The 19990-nt window shown below is 39.1% G+C and overlaps 2 protein-coding genes across 3 annotated transcripts; both read right to left on the minus strand.

Annotated features, from left to right (window-relative positions):
- Positions 1-12968: 12968 nt before the first annotated feature.
- LOC121053652 (protein FAR1-RELATED SEQUENCE 1-like) lies at positions 12969-14726 on the minus strand. 2 transcript variants are annotated; one of them, XM_040521405.1, is made up of 3 exons: positions 14443-14726; positions 13958-14098; positions 12969-13873 (listed from the first exon to the last, which is right to left on the minus strand). In XM_040521405.1, the coding sequence occupies exons 2-3, from the start codon at positions 14051-14053 to the stop codon at positions 13550-13552; spliced, it is 420 nt and encodes a 139-aa protein (XP_040377339.1). In that variant the 5' UTR covers positions 14054-14098; positions 14443-14726; the 3' UTR covers positions 12969-13549. The 2 variants fall into 2 exon arrangements, with proteins under 2 accessions (XP_040377339.1, XP_040377340.1); XM_040521406.1 differs by lacking the exon at positions 14443-14726 and having other exon boundaries at positions 13958-14162.
- LOC121053519 (protein FAR1-RELATED SEQUENCE 5-like) lies at positions 14444-16351 on the minus strand. The gene is made up of 6 exons (XM_040520629.1): positions 16272-16351; positions 16090-16155; positions 15775-15997; positions 15203-15619; positions 14926-15040; positions 14444-14823 (listed from the first exon to the last, which is right to left on the minus strand). The coding sequence occupies exons 1-6, from the start codon at positions 16349-16351 to the stop codon at positions 14444-14446; spliced, it is 1281 nt and encodes a 426-aa protein (XP_040376563.1).
- Positions 16352-19990: the final 3639 nt, after the last annotated feature.

Below are 19990 nucleotides of genomic sequence, written 5' to 3' on the forward strand. Positions count from 1 at the left end.
TTGTCTAATGAAATAGCCTTTATTTATACAATTAGTTTTGTTATCGGTCTATATTTAATATTTTTAATTAACGTCCAAACATCCGATCTGACAAGCGACAAAAAAGTCTTTAAATCCAAACAACCACTCAAAACATGCATCTATGGTACATTTATTTCTTCAAACAAAGGCAAAAGCTTTACTTGCCTCATTTAGTTTATAGACAATATATATATAGAACGACAACACCAAGACCAAATTAAGAATCTGGTAAACACCAATCATGCATCCATACATGCGCAAGAGACTAGTCTGAAACTTTGGTCGTCCGGCCCGCTGTCTGTAGCACCGTGGTTTGGCACGTATCGTACGTCGTTCTCTGCATCATATATATCACATGCACGAACGCATAAACGCTACTGTACTTGCTACTATACCCAGCTGCTAGGGCATAGTAGCATCGTCGTCGTCGATCGATCGATCGCCTGCATCCTTCACTGTTATGAACTTATAATGAGTGCTGTTTGTACGTGTGCACATACGATGATAAAACCGTGCATGCATGCATCCGTAGAGTATATGCCACACGGTACTACAGAGCCTAACTGTTCTGTAGTATGCAGTGTAGGATTCAATTAACCTGTAGCCAATTTAATTAGGCGCCATTGCTAGCAACCAACAACTTATTAACCCGCGCGGTCCCCAGAGCTAGCCGGATCGAGTTCCATGTTGGGAACAACCGCCTTGTCAATCAGCTGCTCGCGGCGGTTTCGATGGCATGTATGGCAAGTTGGCAACACTGTCCGGCTAGAACACTAGAACAGTAGCAATGAACTACTGATGTCTGAACATTTCCCCCCTACTCCGAATGAAATTAGTCCATATAACTGACCGAAATTTGACAAGTCTGTAATAACAACCAATGCAGACATTGTTACTCTTATATACCTTTTGAAAAAAAAAAAGAGAAAACTGGATGACTGCCGAGAATGAAATCGATGCAGGAGGGAGGAGGAGCTAGCAAGCTACAGCAGGAGAGGGCCTCAAAATTGAAAACGTTTGCCGGCCGGATTCCTCATCTGACCATAGTATTCTGACGTCCCCCCCCCCCCCCCTCTCTCTCTCTTAATTTTCCTCCATAAAACTGGAACAGTGCCAGTACACAGTCGATCGGTCGTGCTAGCTGGCTGGCTGGCTGGCACGCACGCACGCACGGTGAACGGCCGGCCGGCCGGCTGATCGATCGGTCGAGATGCGTGATACTGTGATAGGAGATGCAGCTAGCGCGCGCATGGCCGCGCCGCGCGAGCGTCGTCGTCCCGTCTCTCGTCTGCGCGGCGCGTTTGTTGCCGAGCTCATAAATGGGCACTGCTTCATCGCACCAGGCCTTTCTGTTCCACCTTTATGCTACCACATCGAGTCCCATGTGGAAAAGGGACCAGCTGCTGCTGCGTGCCTCGCTAGCCAATGCAATGGCATTCATATATGCATGCTTTGCAAATTGATGCTAGTTCGTTCCTCCAACCATTCTGTTCCATTATCCTTCCTGTCTCTCTCTCTCTCTCTCTTATGACTCATCATCATCCTAATTGCAATCTTGCTAATTACTATTCGGGATCAAGGAATTCAATGAGCGGACCTTTTTGCTGTTTGCCATTACTATATGAAAGGCAAGCCACCAGCCAATCATAAAGGGAGAGAACGAGCCCTCCTGCGGACGAGCCCAACAAACACACCAAAAGGGAGCCAATCATAAAGTTTTTTTTTTCTCTCCTGCCATGCATGGAATTTGGTTGCGGATGTTGCTAGCATTATTTAATTTGGGCGCCTGCTTCCTCCGTTTTGCCTCCCCGTTTATGACCCCTCGGGCACCGCCCTTTCTCGCGCTATATAAAGACGGCACCACCCTTCTCGCCGGTCGCCACCCTCCCCTATGCTTCCTCTCTCTCTGTTAGCCAGCCACCATGCGTGACTCAAGCACCAGCCATGGTTGCTGCTGCTACTGTTTGCTCCATGCCTGCGCACCAGCAAGCTTCTGGCCGGGCTCTTCTTCTTCTTCTTCGTTGCTTGCCTTCGTGGGGCTGGGGCACCATTGGATCAGGAAGAGGAGGTTGAAGCCTTCTAGCAAGCGTGGTGACCTTATGTGATGGCCCTATCCTCACCGAGCTTTCTTCTCTCCCATCTTCTCTGCTGTCTTTGATCAGTATTCTTGATGAATTGTGTGTAAGTGTCTTCTTGACCTTGCAAGACTTTTTATCAAAAAATACTTTTCTCTTTATCCTCCATGTTCTCCTTATGAACTTTTCTTCACATCTCGCGTCTATCAATCCTCCCATCTTCTAAGTCCCCGTCTATCCCTCTTGAGCTTGTGACTTATGCTAATGAACTTTAGACGTAGCAGTCTTATTGTTACAGATAACAGTGTAGTGAAGTTAGTGTATGCTTCTCATGTATCTTTGAGCTATGAGCCCATTATTGTATGGTCCAGTAGTTTTATGCATGTGTGATGATCTCTCTATGCCTCATCTATCGCTAGTTTGATCCTAACAGTCAAAAAGAAGAGATGTGCATGCAAGCAAATGGCAACACTTCTGGTTCTTAATGCTATATCAGGTGGCCTCTCTACCTACTATGCGCGTGCACTGCACTACTGCGGTGTTAGTGTTGAGGGTTTCTGTGTCTCACTCCCATTTTCGCTGATGCAGCGATCGACGGCGCTTGGACCTCCGCGTGCAAAATCTCTCTCGCTCTGCGGTGTTTTCGTCCATGCGAGTGGGTGCTCGTTCTCTTCTCTCTGTCGATCGCAGCGCCCAGACTAGAGGCGGACCATGAATGAATTAACCGAGCAGATGCGACGTTCAAAACAGAAAAAAAGAGTACATAAATACTACGGATTTTTACTGAGCGCTAGCTAGCTCCCCTGGCAAGTGAGCGCATTTTTACGTGTACACTGAAACATCTACAACAAATTAATCGAGTGTATACGTACGCGTCGGTGGTCCAACGTACCGTACTGCACCACCACTAAGATCAAACGTACCGTCTGTCCGTCACCCAGCCACGGGCACAACAAGGTCGCCCACGAAAACATGCCCCAGCGGCCCAGCACCGATCGCATTATTATTAGGCATTCAACACACCAACGCGCCGTACCACGGACGTGCGATTTCACCGCGGAACCGCAGGCCACGCGCGAACCCCCCCCCCCCCCCCCCCCCCCCCCCCCCCCCGCGGCTAAACGACCCCCGACGAGTCGTTAACACTAAGGGGTCATTGTTTGTCTTGTTTTGGAAAAAAAGAAACAATATATTTGTAAACTAAAAATAATTTATAAATAATAATTTTATGTGCATTTTATTGATCTAAAAGCATATATAAAATAAAGTGTAATAAAAAATCTCAAAATCAACTTTAAATTTAAGTTTAAAAATTTAAAGTTTGGCTTAAAAGTATAACCAGAAGCGAAAAGATAACCAGTAACAAAATGAGCTATTTTTTACCTCCTCTATTTCGTGATCTAAATTAATCTATTAATTAATGTATATTATTGATATATATGTCTAAATTTACTAGATTCCTATAAATCATCATGCTAAAAAGTATATTTGGCGGAGGTAGTACAAGAAACGGAAAAATTCATTCTTACCCTTGTCATTAACTCTAATACTATTTTCTCTCTCTTTTATTACGGTTTTTATTTTTACCTTTTTTTTTCAACTGGACCAATAATATGCCCCTTTCTTAAATGTAGGGACATAACAATGTTAACTCAGGGGTTAAGTACTATTTTACCCTTTCTAAGGAATTTCATTTTTAGCCCTTTTTTGGACATTTGTTTTTTTGCCCTCCATTTTAAATCATATTAGTATATATACAACAACGGAAGCGTAATTGTTTTTAATTCATCTTTAGTTTAACAAAACACTTGATAATATCTAGACCAATTTAAGATGATATGGTTGTTTGTGATATTTTGGACTTGTTAATATGTGGAGCAATTTGAGATAATATTATTTTTATTTTGATATTTTGGACTTGTAATATGTAGAAGAATTTGATATGATATGGTTGTCTATTATATGATAAAGTTTGACATGATATGCTATCTCTGAGTGTTGTTAAATTTGTACCTAATTTTTATAAGCTCTATCAACTTTTTTTAAAAAAAATTAAGTGTTCGAAGATAAATTAACAATATTTGCACTTCTGGTGTATACCGTTGTGATTTACTACGGATGTCAAGAGCGATAACAAACAAAACAAGGCTAAAAATAAAATTCTTGAGAAAATGTGAAAGAGTAGCTTAACTCATAAGTTAACACAATTAGGTCCATCCAGACTGTTGGTTTAGTTAAAAAGATAAAATATTAAAACACTAATAAAGAGATAAAATCAGTATTAAAATTCGAAACATGGTTTGAATAAAATTGCCCAAAAAAATGGTTTGCTGTGCTAGCCAGCTATTCACCCCAAGTATGACAATCGGCAGTGCGCGCGGGCGGCGTCGTCACCAGTCGGCCGTACGCCACACGGCCCCGGCCCATGTCGATCGATCGACCGACCGCCCGCATGCACGATACGCTGCCACGGCTGACGGCCCCGGCCCGGTGCGCACATGCATGCGCGCGCGGGCGCGGCACCACAACGTGACAAGCAAGCCGTCAAGAGGGCCCGTACGTGGTTCGGAAAAGGCCCCGGGGCGCTCCGTTTAGGTTAGCGACGCACGCACTATAATAGTAGCATTGACGATTGACAACCACTCATGCAAAATGCGCATCGCTGCTGCCTGCTGCTGCTGCTGCTGGCGGCTGCAGCATGAGGCAAAAGGGAAATTAACCGGACGGACGTGTCTCACACCGGCTACAGCGTTGCAAGTTGCAACCGGACGCCTCGCTAGCGATGAAAGATTCGGTATCCTACACAGTGCCCCTCCAGCGATGAACAGGGGGTGTCATCGCATTGGATTTCGAACAATTGGGGTACGTAGCATATTGTCGACGAATTAATGCGACTGCTTGAATGCCATGGTCAACATAGGGTTTCTGTGCGTGTCATCTCCTACTGGACAGCCACTTCCCAAAAGAAATTGACCTAATCTATCCCCCAGCCACACAGAAACTGACAAGGTAAATTAAGCTCAACGCACGAGGCCATCGACCACGGCCCAAGCGAAAAATAATTTACGAATAAAAATTTATATACATATATCTAGCGATATAGAAATAAAAGCTAAAAACAAATTCCGGTGAAAAATCTCAAAACTAACTTTAAATTTAAGGTTTTAAATTTAAATTTTAGCTTATAAGCATAAGCAGAAGTGAAAAGATGGGGTGCAAGTGTATAACATTTTGGTTTGTGGATCAAATATGAATTAACATATGCCATAATTTCCCTATAATTATTCAGATGGAGATTTACGTTTTCTTTTTTTCAGATGGAGCTATGGTATACTCTGTTGTCTCTGCAACATACTGAAAATGTGAAACCCAGAACCGAAGCATGTTAGAAGAAACTGGAAGATACATTTTATACGAGCATTAGTAATTTCCTTAACTATTTCATTTTTTCATTCATCATCATGTTTCTGAATTATGAACGTCTTTGAACTTGTAATTTGAAATAGAGCAGTTTCAGATATGCATACCTGAAAAAACGGATTTTTACCACGTTGATACACAAACTACGACTCTGCAATTCTGCATAGCTGCACCAAAAGATAGATATATTCACTTATAACTATACGAAACATCAGTATAATTTCGTAACGCTCAGCTGAACACCTTAGACAACAGCGTAAAGTGAATGTTAAATCTTCATCTGTAAATAAAACCCATAAACTTTCTGATCCCTCCGTCGTAAAATATAAATGATTATATGGGTGAAATAGACAAATATTTATCTAGATTTTAGATTTATATCTAGAATCTTTTATATTTAAGGATGGAACCAATAACATATTAAGAGATTCATGGAAAGATATGTATACTTACAAACAGGAACCGTGTTTTTGGAACTCACTACGGTAAATGCGATGGTGCACTGCTACATCTGGGGGTGTTAACGGAGTGGATTCGAATGGATAGTGGTCATACCATATTCTAAACAATAATTTTTAAACGGATGCGGATGTGGATTATTACGGATGTCAAAAATGGGCTTGGAAACTGATTATTATGACCGGATGTGATATGTGCATGCAATCAATGCATTACCTCATTTAATATTGAATAAAAAATACTTTGGCTATTGATTGAGTGCTTTGTGGCTAAAAAACTCGGATTATCCGCCAAAATAACTATAGGATAATCCGGTAAAAAATTGAAGAACATCCACTGGATATTAATACCACATCCATATCTAAATCGGCATTTCACTGTCCGAATCCAACTCCATATCCGTCGGATAGTTACAAAGCTCTACCACATCCTCAATTTGAACGGATTCGGGTCGCATATTATCCAATCCGTTAACATCACCTAGACTAGACAGTAGGAGACAGTAAGTAATCATTGTCCTACGATGGCTAACAATTACTACAATTATAGCATATTGATGACATAAAGGGTTATAGTACAGGATGAAATAGTTAAACTTTTGAAATAATGCAAATGCAATCCAGCAATATGCGAGTACCGTGAGGTCCAGACAAAACCACATGTGAAGCAACTGTAGCCAATTATTAGACCAACATAAAGGAAAGCATCACTAACAGTTTTGCAGTGACTCTATGAAGAACACAGGACAAAAGTCACAAAAGCATCGACGCACTAAATCCAGAATGGGACCGTACGTGATCAATGGGTTGCCCTATCTTTTCACTTATGTGTGTGAGTCAAAATTTAAATTTTGCAACTAAAATTAAAGTTAATTTTTGAGTTTTTATCGTAGTTTATTTTTCATTCTTTGCTTTTCGATGGCTAAGAACACATATAAAAACTTATCTACAAATTATATTTTAATCATTAATAAGTGGTTCGTTTATGCTTATTACATCGGTTTGGAACCGTCCCTTTCTCCCTGTGCTCATTGCATTTCTCGACCTCACCCGGAAAACAGTCAAGTACTTTACAGAGATATTGCTTCTAAGTAAGAACAGAGTGGGAAACACGCTAGACCAATAAAACATGATTTCTCATAGCTAAACTGTTATTTTTTTTTCGTGAAAACGGGCTATGCCATTTTTTTGGTGTTCATGCTGGAAAGTGAACAAATTGTTAACGCCACTACAATTTCCTGAGCATGTTCAAATCTTTTGTAATATTTATCATGTCAACATTGTTTAAAGGAGTTTCAATAGATACTGGCAAATAAATGCTTCACCATTACCTCATATTAGCTTCTGGAGTAAAAGAAGAAAAAGGCTCGGCGCTGGACTTCAATAGTTCCCTTTTCTCACCATCATCAAAATCCGTGCCTGATGACCAATTGTAGACTGCTCAGCAGCTAGGAAAATTGGTTAAGTTGATTCTCCCCTGTGTGTTATCTGTGATTGGTATGGATCCCAGAAATCTTTTTCTTCTGTGACGAACTCAATAACTGACAATCCAGCAATATGGAGAAAATGGTGTCTGACACCTCGGTTGATTCCAATGATCAAGGGGGTGATAGTACATCATATTTGGAAATAAAAAATAATTTGTATATAAAACTTTTATATATGTGCTTAGTGATCTAAAATCGAAGGCTAGAAAATAAATTACGACGAAAAAACACTACAATCAACTTCAAATTTAGAGTTAAAAAAATTCAAAAATTAGCTTATAAATATAAGCAGAAGTGAAAAAATAGGGTGCAAATCATAATATTTAGGAGAATGATAAAAAGGTTTACAAATTTTTGATGACTTGGCCCAATGGAAGGTTTGCTTTTTGCAGAAGAATTGTACGGGGAAAGACTTTTTGATACTTCTGTTGCTCCAGGGATGGGGGGGGGGGGGTGTTTGTCAGGTGTATTTACAAACGAAAAATAATTTATAAATAATAATGTTATATATTTGTTCTTATCGATTTGAAGGCAAAAGCTAGAAAAACTACGATAAAAACCTCCAAATCAACTCCGAGTTTCATATTAGAAATTTAAATTTTGGCTTCAAAAGGAGAAGAAAAAGATGAAGCGCACTCTCTCCTCCATAAACAAATTTAAAGATAACTAGCTAAATGCATATTCTTTGTTATGGATAAAAATATGTTATAAAATATCATTGATAAATATGTGTTTATAAATATGTCATAACTTGTTTAAACCAAATATTGGAGTGTTCTCAATATTAGAAAAAAAATCAGCGAGCAATTTGTTAAAAACTACCCCTCTAGTTCAATAGTACTTGTCGTTTTTGAAAGCCTAAAGGTCAAAGAACTTTAATTATGAATAACTATTAAAGTATTTACCTTAGAAGCATAAAGACTATATACATGGATTTAGCTTCAAATGTAATCAAATAAAATCATATGTTTATATATATATATATATATAGGAATATTAGATACTACTACCATGGATAGTTACTCCCACCATTATTGGGTTTGATTATTGGGTTTGGATCCAATATCATGTGTTTGCTCCGGATGGAAATCAGAAAATATCAAAATACAAAAGATCGTTGCTGCTCCGTTTTATTCGCTTGTTGCTGTTCCTCTTTTTTCTTTTTTCTCCATATTGTTCTCTTTGTTCGCTCCCTTTTTTTTGCAGGAACAGAACGTCGCTGCTAATCTTTCTCCGCCGCTGCCATCACGATCCCTTCCCCTCTCCCTGCTCGGCCACTGTCAGTACGAACCCACGGTCGACGCTCCTGCACGGGCTTCTCGCCGGCGACCTGCTCCGCTGGAACGACTGCTTCGACACGGAAGCCCCCATCTCTTCTTTGTTCGGCATTTTTTTTTTGCAGAAAAGATCGTCACTGCTCATCTTGCTCCGCCGCTGCCATCACGATCCCTTCGCATCCCCCTGCTCCGCCGCTGTCAGTACGAACCCGCGGTGGACGCTCCCGCACGGGTTTCTCACCGGCGACCTGCTCCGCCCGAACGGCTGCTTTGCCACGGAAGCCCCACCCCCATGCCGGTTGGGATTTTGTTTGTCTTCTCTTATACATCTTTATTTTATTTTCTTGTGTTCTTGCACAGTTTTAGCTACAAAAAGTTTGTCTTGTCGTAAATTTTTAAGTTTTTTATTGTTGTGTTTGCAGCTCTTTTGTAGTCCAGGAGGACATGGAAATGTGTCAGACGCCGGCGTCGGCCACGGCGGCAAAGATGCAAGGGGTGGTGGTTCTAGTTATGTTTTCACTAGAGCCCTCCATGCTGCTAGAGCCAAGAAGATGTATCAGAGCAAGCCTCGTGTTACTGGATATTCAAACACCAAAAGAAAAACCAGCAGAATCAAGGGGAAAAAATCAGACCAAGAAAAAATTTACACCAGATGTTCTCCTGCCATTACTTCTGATTTGTTTCTAGAGCTTGGAGAGCAGAAGGAACTTGTCATGGAGATGGGTTTTGATGGTTTGTTGAGCATGAGGCTGACTAAACTGAACAAGCAATTTGGGGCATGGCTTCTATCGAAGCTTGACCCAACAACGTGCACTCTGTTTGCTAGAACAAGGCATGAACTGCATATGACGTGTGAGGATGTCAGCCTAGTGTTGGGAGTCCCATGTGGACGGAAGCAGATTTGGCCTGCAATAAAAAATCAGGTTACTGATGTGAAGGAGTATATCAGCCATATTTTTCAGAAGGATTCTTTTGATGGTTTAACCATTCTAGATGTTGAGAAGGTTTTGTCAAAAAGTTTTAATAGTAAGATGACTGTGCACGAACAGATTGTATTCAAGACAGCATTTGTAATCTTTGTTGTCACAAAATTCTTGGCTCCCCGTTCTGCAAACAATCACATCTCAATAAGGTATATGAAACCTTTGCTTGATGTTGACAACATTCATGAATACAACAGGGCGAGCTTTGTATTGGATGATATTAAAGATGCAGCGGCAACATTGCAACACAAGATTCATCACAGGAAAAGCATTGGTTACATCAACGGTTGCATTATCCTGCCTCAGGTTTGTTTACAATAATAGACACAACACCATTCTCCATCCGTAGATAGAATTGATGTATTATTTTCGTGCTTTTATACTTTGTTTTAGTTTCTATATTAATTATCCATGTTCTCATTGTATTATTTTTTTACTACTCAGTTATTTTACCTAGACAATCTGGATTTCGGGAAGGACACTCCCATGAATGGTAGTTTTCCCCGGATTGCTTCTTACAGTGATTCCATGGTAGTACAGTTCATTGAAAGGGATGTAGTTCTCAAGAACCGAAAACCTTTACCTATATATGGGAAGACAAAGGTAAAATGTAGTAGAATATAAGAATTGTCTTTATTTTGATATTTCTGATTTGCTGACAGTTCAACCCATTGTATTTATTTTGTTGTTAGTTGCGTAACCATCGTGAGGTAAACCAAAGCCATGCATGGCTCATGGATGCAACAGAGGTGCAATTGAATCTATATTAAGAATTTGAGTTGTTTTTAGTATGATTTTGAATTGTCGCAATTTCTTTTAGGTACCTAAGGCGAGTCGAAGCTACAACCCTAGGATGGACTTCGAACCCCCGAGCTTTGATCTAGGCTTGTCTCAGGACATCAATGAAGCAGAAGTGGTAGAATGTACCCCAGGGCACGAAACCTCCAACTTTGGGGGTGTCTGTGAGAAAGCAGAAATTGATGAAATGCAGAGAGTAAAATCCATCGAGGAAAACAAGATAGATCAATCAACCGCCAAGATTGGACAAGACCTTGAAAAATTAGTAGACCAGTCTGTTTTGCATGTTACTCCGATTTCACAAAAAGGAGGTACAAATACAAGAAATATAGTTTAGTTTTTAATCTTTCACATTTCAAATCTTCTCACTACAATCCTTCTGTCTCACATTAGGGCATCATGCATCAAAACACATCAGTTGCTCACCACACTCTATGTTGAAAGAGATTAGTGGGGAAAGGATTTTTATGCGTGAGGAGTATGCATGTACAAAATTACCACCTAAATCCAACGGGAGAATTATCGGTGGTCCTTCCGATATCTTATTAGATCGACCAAGGAGGCTGGTCAAACCAAGTCAGAAAGTGAAATCCCCATTTATGTGCAAGCAACATACATTTGTCAAGCACGACCTAAAAGCAATTGATGATTTGTTCAAATACGCAACCTCGATATCGAAAGCAGAATCACTTAAGTAACTTTAGTTATGCTTACTGTCACCATTTTTCCTCTTTCATCACCTTGATTACTAAAGTTGTCGCATATAACAGGAAAATCTGGGTGCACATCTCTCATCATGTGCCAATGTCTCTAAGCGTACACGATATCCAGCAAGCAATAAGGCTAGATTTGCAAATGGAAGATGAAACATTCAATATTGTTGTTCAAGTTTTAGCTGCTGATGAGGTACATAGATTTGGAGGGACATATTTTGTCGGTTGGAGGCATTTTGTAAACCAGGATTTTGCAGTAAGTTGCTGCTATCGCTCTCACCTTATTTAGCTATCCACCTTTTCTAATATACAACCCTGAACCCTTGAACGTAGATGTATGCAACTGCCGGTGATGACCTATGGAACACAGAGGATCATATCCCATATTTTAAAGATGACTCTTTGATACCATACGATGTGCCTAATTGTAAATTGGTATGTCTTACATCTGTAGCTCAAAACATTCAGAATTCCAGTTATAAATATGTATACTAACAAACTAGCTCTTATATCGGTAATTTTTAGATTTTCATCCCTCTTCTGCAACCTATGCACTATTCTCTCTATGCTTTTGATTTGGAAAACCGGAAGCTATGCATTCTCGATCCATTGAGAGATGAAAATAAAAAAAACCCATAATACAGCAGAAAGACACTCTAAAACAAAATTTCACATTGCAAAGGCTCTGAAGGATTGTATGAGGCTTGCATTTCCTGATTAGGATGAAGACATTCCAAGTTGCGGTACAGAGTGTCCTTCCACCATCCTAGCCATACAAAACAGGTTGTCATGCAGAATCCTTATTTTAATAAGAGCATATGCATTTATATTTTTAAATGGACACTAACATGACAAACTATAAGGCTGGATTGCGCTTTTCATGTGCTCAACTACATGAGAAATTGGGATGGATCACGCCTTGTCAATCCCCCCTTATCTGTGAGTGTTTTTTTAATCATTTGTAATCTTCTAATTCTCGGTTTATTCCTTTTTTCCTAACACAAAATTCTTTTGGGTAATATCAGGATCCAACTGAGCTTCGGAAGGATTTTCTAATCAACTTGTTGTCGTTCAAGAATAACGAGGCCATCCTGCTGGACTTCGTCATTCAATGACTAAAATTATCTAAGAGGATTTAATCAAATAATGCTAGCAAACTACAATAAAGAAGCCTGATGGTCTGAATCTTTGTTTGTTTTAAAATTTTAAATTTATTGTAGAATATAAGTAAGTCAAGCAATAACTTACCATCGGTGTTTACTGCTTTTATATACAGACTCTGGTATTGTAATCACGCACATGTTCTTCTGTCACAAACAGAACAATCTAAATAAATGTTTCTACTCCATGCAATTAGCAAAAACAAGCATTTTCTGCCCATAATCATTTCTGCTCCATGTACAGCAATAAGCAAAGGGGCTGGTGTGATTTAGTTGGAATGGTGGTGGCCTAGTATGTTGCATTTCATTTCTTTCCTTCTCTGACATCTGTATTCGTATTACCGATGGGTTAATTAGGACGAATTCGAACTACCGAAAATCTTAATTAGCTGGAGCTATGCGATGCTACCAAAACGAGGAAAATAAGCAGAAACATCTACACAGTTATTTCTGCTCCAATAAATAGCAGATCTGAACTTAAGTAATGACAGATAATGCTCGCACAGGTTTCCTACTTTTTAATTGATAGACCACTTGACAGTACCTAGTTAGTACAAATAAGTATTGCATCCGTGAACATTGTTGTACTTGTTGTTTCATGCGGAGATTAAAGCTCATATAACTACAGAACTGATTCTTAGTTTGCCAGGATAGCAAATACCAGACGTGTCTCAACATTTTCATCAATTTCAGCACAGAGACATAAAGATCCTAATAGGTTTTTCTGCTCTAACAATTAGCAGAGACAACTCCATTCTATGTACAACAGATAATTTCTTTGTTCTAGAGTTAATTCATCATATTTCCTACATCCTCTTGTACGCAGACTCACGACCACATGTAGTTCTATTGTGCCCATTTTGACCACAAAGCTTGCAGTACCTTTTTTGCTTTGTTCCTTCAACTGACCTGCTGTCAATTACTACCTTTCTCTTCTTCTTTGCCTTGCTAACAGTTTCCCCCATTGACTTGAGTCTGGTACTCTTCGGTCGACCTCGACCTCTTCTATTTTCAGGTGGGAGTATGTCGTTTTCATTAGCTTCAGTCATGCCTTGTTCTTTGAATTTATCATCTCCAGATTCTTCCTCTTCGGTGTGGTTAGATGTTCCATTCTCTGCTTCAAAGCTGTCATCACTCGAAGACATGTCAATAATTGGTTACTTTTCTACCCTTCTCACACCACAACCACCGTCAGACTTATTTTCAGCTTGTGAAGTAGACATCACCTTTAATTCACCAAGTAGCTTACTCAAAACTTCTACCGTCTTCTCATAAGTTTTTGCACTAGCACCACCAAACCTTACCACATCAAGTGCAGATTTGTGAAGGACAGTGCTCCTATATGTTCCTGATGATGCTGCCTCCTTATCCTTCAGGTAGTACTCTTCTAAATGCTTTGGAATTATGTTTCTAGCATCCTTTGTCCACCTCTTCATAATGTATCTATGAGAAATTTCTGTGAAGCCATACTGCACCATAACCTGCAAAAATCAAAAAGTATTGAGGCAGTACATCTTACATGTATTATATTTATATATTTTTTTGTTTAAATGGTTCAAACTTACTCTAATAATATGGGAGCAAAGGATTCCCAAGTGCTCGAAAAGTTTGCAACCACATAACATTTCCTGTGTAGCCATGTCAACCTGAACTTCAAACATTTTACCACCCCAACTTTCCAAGGTTTCATCACCAATATGTATTAGCTGCAGAACACGATCATCGGTAGTTTAGTTCACCATATATGAAAAACTTTTCTTGAATTGTTCCTTGAACCTAGAAAACGCTCCCCTGGTGTACACCGTAGATGCATGCTTCTCAAAGGGAGAGGTAGTTAACGTTGATACCTTCTCCTAAACATTCATCAATTAAGTTTGCTTATTAGAATAGAAGTATGAGGCAATACAATTTCACTGGTTTAACTTACAGCAAGTTTGTGAAAAAAAAACTTACATTGAAGGTGTCGTGCTCCTCGGCATCTTCCTCTTCAATCCTATCATTAAAGAAATTCTCATACCTTCTAGCAAAACCATTAAAGAAATTCTCATACCTTACAGTGAAGACGAAGGTTTGATGTACTTCTTCAGAACATGATTCATGCTCTCACTTCTTTGCGTAGTTGACATTCTAGCAAAAAAATGTCCCCTGAAATAAGCAGGAGCCCAACGTTCTTTCATGTCCCACATTCGACGCAGATAAACACTGGACTCTAGGTTATACTTCTGCACTAAATCTGACCAGGCCCTCAAAAACTCTTCTATTGATTGGGGTTCATTCAAAACCTTATGAAACTCCTCTTTGAACTTGTTTCTCTTACTGTAAATGTTCCCTAGGTTCTCCTTTGCATTCTTCAGTACATGCCACTTGCAAACTCTATGGATCGATTTTAGCCACACTTCTCTGATTGCTATCTCCATTTGATGGCAATTATCTAAAAAGTATAATAATAGATTATTGCTTATTAGAAAATGCAGAAACATTGATGAAACTTTACATTGAAACTTACAGAAGAATACAAACATATATTTTGTACCTGTTAGAATCGCTGATGGTGTATTCCCATGCATTGCCTCTGTAAAAGTTTGGAAAAGCCATTTGAACGCTTCAACTGTTTCTTCCCTCAACAGAGCACATCCAAAAATTGATGTCTGGAAATGGTTATTCACTCCAACAAATACTCCAAATGGCATGTTGTACCTATTAGTCCGTTAGGTAGTATCAAAAGTGATAGCATCACCAAAATGCTCAAAATTTATCCTAGACAGCGAATGACACCAAAAAATGTTTTTGATCCTTGAAGCCCCATCTACCTGAATGTTGTAAAAGAAATTCTTGCTACGGCATTGCATTTCTCTGAAATGATTTAGTGTCTTCTGCACATCCTTGCTACTCTCATCTCTTCGGATGGCATAGGCCATTCTTGTCATTGATCTCTTTGTGAAGGGTGTTAAAGATGGACCTCCGTGCATTGCAGAAACCAAGCCATACATAGCTGTAGGTGCCATCCCTGAATCTACCATCTCTTCTATGCTCCTCTTTGTACCTTCAGCAATGAAATTATGAGATCTGAATTGTTGGGTATGCCTCAAGTCCCGTTTCATCACATGGTTATGCTCACTAGTGAATGCAGAAACCCTCCAATTCTGATTTTCAGAGGATCGATTAATCCTGAGCATAGCCCTACAACCAATCCTAGTTGGGTTCCCAATGAGAAACTTGTCTCTCCCCTACATACATGTCAACTACAATTCCTTAATGAATCCAACTATAATAAGAAAACCATGAAAAATGCTATACTGTATAATCAAATGATTTCCCCTAAATTTTCTGCACTTAATTTTAAAGATGATATGGAACTTACGAAGGTAACTACGAAAATTACCTGTCGGATGCAGCAAAACTCCTGCATTGACTTCATTCCTCCCTCCTTATACCTGCACTTAGATCTCCTGGTACCAAAACCATAGAATCTAGCATACAAATTGTAGAATGCATATCCGTCAGATTCATCTTCAAAGGTTTGCCCAACCGTTGGCACCAAAATTGCATGATCTCGATATGAAATTGGAATCTGATCATTCTCTTCCTCCCCGTAGAATACAACCCTTCGAAAAATTAAAACCACAACATATATAGTTTTTCAGAGCAAACATTACCATATATTGTTAACTACAAGAAGGTGAAAGTATTTAATTACATTTCTACGGGTTCGGTGACTGCATCCTCCAGACTCTGGCAGCTTTGATGATTCATGTTCTCATTTCTATAGAAAAGACAGCTTTGATGATTCATGTTCTCATTTCTACAGAAAAGACAGTTATGTTAGGGATATCGACACCGTATTGCATTAATTAAGAGAAAGGGGGTGTATCTAATTACCTATCCAGCGGAATAATTGACATGGGTTCACCTTTCTCCCATGGCTCGCCTCCTCGCACTGCTGGTCTCTGCTGCATCATTCTCCACTTCCGGCCACCGAATGTTTCTGCTTGACCACACCGTCGACAAATGATTTGTTGCTGCCAAAATTGACTTCCGCCGCCATTGCAAAATAACTTCCTAGCTAGTCTCACGGGCTTGCATGCATGCAGAGCGAGTTGATCGGTCTGTTTTTTTTCTGCAACATTCGGTGGATTCTTTTTTTTCTTCTGTGATTGCACTAAAACCCGATACCCGTTATACGGTAAACTCTAGCTGATAGGTGTCACATGCTTAGTGTAGGAGTAGTTACTCCTGATAGTAGGATAGAAACTTCATATATATATATATTATAATAGCAAATAGTGATCAATTTTTTTTGGAGATCATGTCCTTGTACAAAACGATGACTATTATGGAGTAAATGCTTTTGAAGGAGAGTATATATATTGCCATCCTACTACCATCATCAGGAGAAAAAATACTGTCACAGTATGAATTATCTCATCAATCACTTTTGTTCATGATTATTTCTATTTTATCCTCAAATATCCTCCTATCCTTATTTATTCTTCATTATTAAAGTGCATTATGGTTTTTCTTTTTTTACATTAATCTCTTCTAAACAACCTAAAAATGCTTATATTTTGGTATGGATATAGTATAATGCTATCAAGACCACTGATAGCTATTAGCTAGTAAGGATTAAATTTGGGACAGATATAGTATCGTGCAATCGAGATATTCCAGTTTTGGATTTAGATCGCTATGAAAATGTATATAAAAAGTTTTATCCACAAATTATTTTCTATTTACGAATATGCCGTTGGGTCTTTTCTTTTAAAAACTTAAAAGATGACCCCATTGTCTTCTTGGTGCATTAGACAAATTAGGAAATCCCAAAAGGCATAACTTTTTATCAAGACAACATAAACTGTTCACTTGTTCACCACCAGAATGTGTTTTCACAAGCAGAGACATCACATATTCACATTACATAGTTCTTATGTGCATGGGAAAAAAACCAAAAAAAGTGCAATGATTAGGTCAATAATAAAGGAAGAGAGGGTAAATGTGCATGCTCAAGCCACTCTATGCATGTGCAAGTACATACCCACACATTGACTATTAAAGGTGCAATACACAGTCACCGAGGAGAATACTTTCAAGGAGACTAACGATGATGATAAAAATTCCATTGGAAATAGACTGACTGCGCCAGGTCAATGCAAAAGCCCAAAGCTTGGTTAAGGCCTTGTTTAGTTTTCAAAATATTTTTCTAAAAACATCGCATCGAATTTTTAGACACATAAATAAAGCACTAAACATAGATAAACCAAAAACTAATTACACAGTTATGAAAGAAATCTTGAGACGAATCTTTTGAGCCTAATTAGCCCATGATTAGCCATAAGTGCTACGGTAACCAACATGTGCTAATGACGGATTAATTAGGCTCAAAAGATTCGTCTCGCGGTTTCTAGGCTAGCCGCGAAATTCGTTTTTTCATTTGTATCCGAAAACCCCTTCCGATATCCGGTCAAACATTTGACGTGACACTTCTCCCAAAAATTTTCTCAATCTAAACACCACCTAAGGGTGTGTTTGGCGGGTGGGATATGCCTGGATGGGAGATGGCCATACAGGTTTTTGATGCGTTTGGTTCATGGGCGAAACTAGATATGGTGGCCTAGAAAGGAAATATTCCACGAAGATGTTGGATGGGTGTATCCGGCCAAATTGGCCAGATTAGCTCATCCACCTTCGTGAACCATGATCATTAGTGATTATTTAGTGATAATTAGCTTGCTTTAACATTAATTAGTAATTACCAAGTTTAAATTAGTATTAATTAATGATGATAGATATATTTAATTGATAATTTATATTAATTACGATAAAATGTATGATGATTAATTTATATTATTATTTATTAGTAATTCAATATGTCCATCGTACCTATCCTCATCCATCCAACCAAACAAAAAATTAGATCATCCCATCCATCTAACCAAACATAAAACTGGATCACCGTATCCCTAAAAATATGGATGGTCATATCCCATCCCACCTTAACCACCAACCAAACACACCCTAAGTTGAGAAGAGTAGACCTGTTTGATGCAAAAATGTGACAAATGTGTGAACAAAACCCCAACATTGGCAGGGTAGTATTCCAATGGAGGCATTTGGTTTGCCCTGCCACAATTTTTTTTGGTACTGTAGCAAACAAAATAGCCCTAAGCCACAGGATGCCAGCAAAGTGTTCATCCAATGAGGTTTAAGCAGCAAAAAGTTTTGAAAACGCACTAATAGATCCACTCTTAAGCACCACACTAACTGCAACTTGAAGATGAACTGAAGGAAACGCCATTTTTTGTTTTTCAAATTTCAGATATCAACTCATGTGTCAATTGGCAAGTGCAAATAACGACGCTTGTCAGTTTTATGTGGCCTTGTCATTGGTCTCATGTACCCAAAGACACATTCAAATTTCTTATCTGACATGTTTTGCACTCGGAAACAACGGATGTGAACAAAATAAATATCCCGATACTATCTGAATAAGTTACTGTTCTCCAATGACAAGTCGTAGTAGTGCACTCACCAATTCTCCAAGGTAAAGTGATCTGTAGTACTTCACAAATTTCTCAGAGTCGCCAGTATCATCCCTTTGGCATTCAAACACCTGAAGACAAGAAATAACAATATAGTAACAGTAGTTCGGAATAATTTCAAACAAAAAATTGAAGTATTTTCACTGGAACAAAAAAAAGAAGTATGAAACTCTGAAAAACTGCTCAGCCCTCACCTCTCAGGCCCTCACCGCTGCAAATTTTACCTGTAGTACTCAATATAGAGAGTAAAACAGTGTATGGTTTAGTTTATTGTCAGGAAGCGGATGTATACATGTGCTTTTCAGTTCAATCTGAAGATTATAAAAAAGAACTTATTGGTGATGTCGAGAACTAGATAGATGGTGCAACAATAGCATAGACTACACAACTAATATTTGGTCTCATCTGTCATACACACATGTGTCTTAGAATCCGTGCTGCAGCTGGCTATAAATTAGTAGTCCGCTACTCTTATCTCTCATCTTTTATCTTCTTAAAATATATTTATAGCTCGCTTATTATAGCTTGTACTAATGAGAGACATGGCCAAAGTTCTCTAGGTACAATCATGCTGCAATCCCTAGTCGGATACTTCTACAACCACCGGATTGAGGTAATCTAATCTCCTAGCCCTTAGAGTAAGTTCAATAGTATAGCTAACTACTAACTCCAATTCATCTATAGCCAATCTAATAGCCAATTCATACAACAGTTACCTACAAAACATTACTATATGGTCCCACATGTCATATATATATTTTGTCTTGGAGTCCATATGCAGCTGGCTAAAAATTAGTAGACCACCTCTCTTCTCTCTCCCCTTTTATCTCTTTAAAATATATTTATAGTTGGTTTATAGTCTGTTATTATACCTGCTCTAAGTGTCAAAGTTCAACCTAATTTAGCAAAAACGCAACTCCTTCAACCACTCTTCCTAGGCTCCCTCGCTACTAGAAACCCTGACAATCGCAGGACCAAACTCCCGGAATGATCTTCCCAGTTTCCCGGATTCCCGTTAGGGAAAGCAATGGCGGCGAGCCGGCAGCCGAGGCCTCGCCTCGA

The sequence above is a fragment of the Oryza brachyantha genome, chromosome 2, assembly GCF_000231095.2.
Source record: "Oryza brachyantha chromosome 2, ObraRS2, whole genome shotgun sequence".
Lineage (NCBI taxonomy): Eukaryota > Viridiplantae > Streptophyta > Magnoliopsida > Poales > Poaceae > Oryza > Oryza brachyantha.

Coding starts and splice junctions, on each gene's coding strand:
- LOC121053652 (XM_040521405.1), bottom strand. CDS start 14,053: ATGTTTGAAGTTCAGGTTGACATGGCTACACAGGAAATGTTATGTGGT. Junction 13,874..13,957: donor TTTGCTCCCATATTATTAGA/GTAAGTTTGAAC, acceptor TGATTTTTGCAG/GTTATGGTGCAGTATGGCTT.
- LOC121053519 (XM_040520629.1), bottom strand. CDS start 16,351: ATGATGCAGCAGAGACCAGCAGTGCGAGGAGGCGAGCCATGGGAGAAA. Junction 15,620..15,774: donor AGTTTTGCTGCATCCGACAG/GTAATTTTCGTA, acceptor ACATGTATGTAG/GGGAGAGACAAGTTTCTCAT. Junction 15,041..15,202: donor ATTTCTTTTACAACATTCAG/GTAGATGGGGCT, acceptor AACCATTTCCAG/ACATCAATTTTTGGATGTGC.